Source organism: Garra rufa, chromosome 8, assembly GCF_049309525.1.
Source record: "Garra rufa chromosome 8, GarRuf1.0, whole genome shotgun sequence".
Taxonomy (NCBI): domain Eukaryota; kingdom Metazoa; phylum Chordata; class Actinopteri; order Cypriniformes; family Cyprinidae; genus Garra; species Garra rufa.
Genome location: NC_133368.1, coordinates 41,074,434 through 41,080,433, shown reverse-complemented (window position 1 = coordinate 41,080,433; position 6,000 = coordinate 41,074,434). Strand labels below are relative to the sequence as shown.

The 6,000-nt window shown below is 33.6% G+C and overlaps 1 protein-coding gene across 4 annotated transcripts in view; it reads right to left on the bottom strand.

The window, feature by feature from the left end:
- Nucleotides 1–6,000, bottom strand: part of nckap1 (NCK-associated protein 1) — a 70,761-nt gene that overhangs the window by 40,548 nt on the left and 24,213 nt on the right. For all 4 annotated transcript variants that reach the window (XM_073845588.1, XM_073845589.1, XM_073845590.1 and 1 more), the window contains 4 exons: nt 3,817–3,865; nt 3,103–3,259; nt 2,866–2,922; nt 2,522–2,725 (listed from right to left, as the gene is read on the bottom strand). In XM_073845588.1, the coding sequence (XP_073701689.1) occupies nt 2,522–2,725; nt 2,866–2,922; nt 3,103–3,259; nt 3,817–3,865 (467 nt within the window). The remainder of the gene's footprint in view (nt 1–2,521; nt 2,726–2,865; nt 2,923–3,102; nt 3,260–3,816; nt 3,866–6,000) is intronic.

Sequence of the window (6,000 nt, the reverse complement as noted above, 5' to 3'; positions counted from 1 at the left end):
AAGTCAAAATCAAAGTGTTAATAAATATACTCACATTATATAAATAACACTAAAATAACAATGCAATGCACTGTAAATAAAATAAATAAATAAATAAAATAAAATAATAAACAATGTGCTGAATAATTTAATCAAATGGGAAGTGGTGCTATTGTTAAAAAAAATAAAACTATATAAAAAAAAGAAAGAAAGAAAAAATATGAATTTTTTTTTTAACTTAAATGTAAATGAAAACCTTGTCAAGTAATTAAAATAAGTTTAAACTTAAGTACTAAAATTACTAATAAAAAATAGAAGTTAAAAAAAATTACAAAACAAAATTACTAAAACGCTAACATGAAAACTGAAAATATAAAAAAAATGTTAAATTTAATAAAATATTAAGCTAAAAACATAGAATTATTTTTTAATTGACAAAAAAAAAAAAAAATCAGATTACAAACTTGGCAACTAATCAAAATGTTAGTTTGGTTCAGAAAATAAGCGCCAATCCAAAATATTATAAATTTATATAGAGTAGTGCTGGGCGATATGACGATATATATCGTGGGGACGATAGAAAAGTGTCTATCGTCCTATTTCTCTTCTATCGTTTCTATCGTCTCTAACCGAATTTGATCAATTACTAAAGAAAACATTGCATTAAATAGGCTATGACAAATGTATGACAGTGTCTTGTTGCTGTGCAATGCATACTCTACCCTATAAGTGATTATCAAGAATAAAAACGAACTTTTTCACAAAGAAACTCCGTCTTGTGCGACGTGACGCTTTACGTTGTTGCGACATGCTCTCGTGAGTGCTTAGCCTAAAGATGGAGACTCAAGAGGTTGAAGATGAATGCCCGGATCGAGTCGCAACAAACTGAAACTGCTACGCAGGCAGCAGACAAGAAGTCCTTTTACCGACACGTGGGGGTACGTCAGTGATTTTGTTGCATTTTGGCTTCAAGAGCTCCGACACGGAGCAGAAGACAGTCATGTGCAAACTCTGCCAAAAGACTGTTTCCGCGTCGGAAGCTGACGCCTGTTTCACACATTCTTCGTCTGCAGTGTGTATGCGTTGCGTATTTTTTCCCGCACCCATGTTAACGGATCAGATCGTTCACACTGCACGCGGTTGCTGTCCGGCAGTGCGTTCCCGAAGCGGTGCGTTTTGCAGCAGTGGAGCGATCCTTTCGGCACAGAGTCTGCGCTGCATGCGCTGAATTAAAGTGACAGCGCATTGTTCGCTGTAAAAATGAACATGGATTGACACGGAAATGTACCACAAATGCATATAAATGCAGTCAACTGTGTTTCACAGTCAACACGTGGATTTTGGCTAGGTTTAAAATAGTGCAGTTTTAAATAAACAAGGCAACATAATAGATACACTTGTAGAAAAGTTCTTTAAAATATGCTTTTTAATAAAGATTTAATACGAAAGAAAGGCACAGAGAGCCGACTGCTTGTCTGTGGTAAGTTTTAATTTAAAATATTTGTGATAGCCCAATTTCAATATGAAAAGGAAGCTATAGCCTACCTATGCTGTGTTTAAATGTGTTGCAACTTGCTTGAGAAACTTAATATACAAATCTAGAAGTCAAGTGCATTGAATAATAGCCTACGTTGTTTATAATACGTTGAGTTTAAACGTGAATATGTCTATTGTATTAGTGTACTGTGATAAAAGAGTATCCCAATGCTGAAAAAGCACGTTTGGATTTGAAATTAAAATAACGGATAAATGGTGTGTTTGTGGTAAACACCCGCGGATCAGGAACGGACTGCAATCGCGTTCTGTGTGGAAGCAAAACGAGTCCGTGCTGCCTCTGCACCGCATACGTAACGCACACGGACTGTACTGCAGACGGAGTATGTGTGAAACAGGCGTGATACTTTATTTTGGTTTGCAAACTTTGCACTACAAGGTTGAAAAATGTTTTGTTTATTTTTTATAATTGAGTGCTTTTCTGCTCAGAAACTTGAAATGGCTGTGCACTTTAATAAAAAAATAGTTTATTTTGATAATAGCCTATTTAACTATGATGTGGATAAAAGATGTGAAGGCTACTGTAGCTCTACCTTCACCACATCTGTTGTCATTTGATACATTTATATTGATGCACTAAAATGTATTTTTCTCATTTGTGACAGTTCAGTTAAATGTCACTCCAAATAACGAATAAAAATAAAGTTGCAAAAAAATTATGCAAGGATATTTTTGTCAAACTTTTCAGAGAACAACTGAAAACGTACTTTATTTTGGTATATCGTGATATATATCGTTATCGTGATATAAAATAATCCATATCGTGATACATGATTTTTCCATATCGCCCAGCACTAATATAGAGTATTAAAATATTATTAAAATAACATTTGCAATGCTTTGCATGAACAATCTGCAGTTAGTCACACACAAATGAATAAAAATGACTGAAGTTTTCAGTTTTTGAAGTCTCATTAAAGAATAGATATAATAATAATAAAAAAAAGGAATTCAAGATTGAGCGTTGACATGTAAGAACTGGATTTACTTGTCAATGAAATCATCTGTGCTTTTCTTTTGGATGTTGTCTGCATGTCTGAGCAGCCAAATGATCTCATCACGGGCGAAGGAGAGAGCCATGAACACAAACAGAGCCTTGGGACCCAGTAATCCTGGCTGGTCTGCCAGCACTGTAGCAAGCTCTTTCAGGGCAGATCTCAAGAACTTGCGGCGTTCTCTATGCATGGAGCCCCTGGACAAAAAAAAAAAAGTAGATACTATAAATATAGATGAGTGACCAGTGGTTTGGTATCTTCAGAAATACCAGGTTACCACGTACACCTAGATTAGAAATTGCTTTATTAAAATGTCATTTTCAGAGGTTCTACTTACGCATGTGACAGAGCAGATTCTTTGCATTCGCGGATGTCATTGACACGTTTGTTGTAACTGAAGAAGATAGAAAACAAACACATCAGCATTATTATATTTACACAATACAATGATGTGCTTTATATGATATGCATGAACCACATTTTGATACTTAAAAACATTACATTTATGTTAGACACAATACGTAAATTAATTATAGAAAATGTGAGAATGTGTGTGCCAGTAGAAATGGCTGACCCGCGAATGTTTACAAAGAGATCCTCGGCAGCTTTGTGAATGTGGAAGACCTCGTCCCTGAACAGACAGAGACAGGAACTGCTCTGAAGGGCCAACTTCCACAGACTGAGAGCCGCTGGGTCACTGTTCAGAGCCGCATGACACAAGATGAACCCGACTAGGATGTAATAAAGAAAGACTCTTACATATCACATATCTTACATATCACATACACAGTCAATCTGTGAGATGTGTAAAAACTAGGCCCTAACAGAATCTGCATTACCAGATTTCAGCAATTGGAATGAGAGTTGTTTACAAATATTGTTAAAGATTTTGGTAAATTTTATGATGCTTTAAGTTACCACAGAGAAAGTAGTGCACCTTTCATTGTTCTTAAATACATTCTGCAGATTTCTCAAAATGAATACAGAAAGTGTGGGAAATAAAATAGAAATTCAAAAATCTAGAACCACATCATGTAAATGCCTTAATTCTATACAAAAAGACTAGAAACTAATAATTTTCTTAAATCAATCCTTAAACAATAATTGCTTTTCTTTAATCTGAGCATTCACAAGAAATCTAACTTTGGTGACATCTATGCATTTGAAAATTTCAGGAAAATGTTTAGAATAATGTGCATAGAAGAACCATACACATTATAGAGACATTAAATAAGAAAGTAAAAAGAGTTTGTTTTAAATGTCATGGTTTCTTTAATAGCACACTTACAGACAATCCATTTCTCCATAGTGTCCAAAGATAAGTATTCACAGGGCATCTGAAACACAAATCAACAGAATACATTTAATCAAACAATGTTCAAAAAAATTTTTCACAATACGAGTCATTTTATATCAATACAATTGCTGGAAATGCAACAAAAATGCTTTATATATTAAATAACCATGTAGTAATGCATATCTGGGCATACCAGAGAACTAATTATAGCAAACTATTATAGTATTTATTAATGTTTTAAATTAGCTTTTTTTATTTTTTTATTTAAAGGAACACTCCACTTTTTTTGGAAATAGGCTCATTCTCCAACTCCCCCCGAGTTAATAAATTGGGTTTTACCGTTTTGAAATCTATTCAGCCGTTCTCCTGTTCTGGCGATATCACTTTTAGCATAGCTTAGCATAGATCATTGAATCCTATTAGACCAATAGCATCACGTTCAAAAATGACCAACGAGTTTCGCTATTTGTCCTATTTAAAACTTGACTCTTCTGTAGTTATATCGTGGACTAAGACCGGTGGAAATGCAAAGCTTCAATTTTCTAGGCTGATAAGATTAGGAACTACTCTCCCATTCCGGCGTAATAGTCAAGGAAGTTTGCTGCCGTAATAAGGCTGAAGCAGGAGCAGTAATATCACGCAGCACATGTGCAAATGCTAAACTAGCTGTGAACTCTTTTCTGATAATACTCCGCCTGCTTCGGCCATATTACGGCAGCAAACTTCCTTACGACGGAATGGAAGTGTAGTTCCTAATCTTATCAGCCTAGAAACTCGCAGCTTTGCATTTCCGCCGGTATTAGTACACGATATAACTACAGAAGAGTCAAGTTTTAAATACAACAAATATGGAAACTCGTTGGTTATTTTTGAACGCGATGCTATTGGTCTAATAGGATTCAATGATCTATGCTAAGCTATGCTAAAAGTGATATCGCCAGAACAGGAGAACGACTGAATGGATTTCAAAATGGTAAAAATCAACTTATTAACTCGGGGGGAGTTGGAGAATGAGCCTATTTCCAAAAAAAGTGGAGTGTTCCTTTAAATTTAGTTGAAATAACCGAAGTTATTCCGTTATTTGTTGTTGTCATTTTTATTAGTTTCATATTTTCATTTGCCTTTATTATTTAAGTTTTAGTAATTTTAGTATTTAAATTTAAATTTTAACTTAAAAAAACTGAAACATTTTTAATTTTAAACAAGAAAAACAGAAATGTAACTTAGCATATAACAGAAACAAGTTAAAGTTTTTCCATCAGATAGTTACATTTTATTTTCAGAAAAATGCTAAAAGCTTTTAGCTGTTTTTTTTTTTTTTATCATTTTAAATTATTAAGCAATTGTAAGATTTTAAACAGCTTGACGATACTTAGTTTTGGTCAGAATCAATGGCAATACCGCTAATATTAATAAAAGCTTTGTCAGTGTTAAAAGTAATGCATTACAATATTGAGTTACTCCCTAAAAGAGTAACTAATTCCGTAACTTGTTATGGAAAGTATTGCATTACGTTACTTTTGTGTTACTTTTTAAATCTGGGCAGGGCTTGCTTGTTTGTTTGTAATATAAAGAGTTATATTTTTGGCAAACGTAAAAGCCTTTTCACACCAAAAGCCTTAGAGAACAGTAATTTCACGTCTGTACAGTAGACCGAAAAAGAAAAAATGTCAACTCTTAAGCAATAAAAAAAAAAGGGGAAAACAAATGTTAGATTATCTTGAGTAATTTTTGCTTATTAGCATGGATGAATTGGATCATCGAAGGTCAGCAGCAAAGACATCGGTTAATAAAATTGAATTAAATACATAAAGGATATTTGTATTATTTAACATATTTAATTATTGCAGGTTTGCGTTGAATTTCACTGTTTTTATTCATTTCGAGGAATACTGTATCTGTTTTTTTTAGTAAGTGGGATGAATTAATTCATGTTCACATTTATCCTAGAACTAAAGTAACATCTTACTCACAATTTCTCTTAACATAGGCACAAGAGAGCTTTTAATCAATAAATGAGGGGAAAAAGTAACTCAGATATTTTCTCGTCAATTAAAAAGTAATGAGTTACTTTACTAGTTACCCACAACACTGCTTATATGTGACCCTGGACCATAAAACCAGTCTTAAGTCGCTGGGGTATATTTGTAGCAATAGCCAAAAATACATTGTATG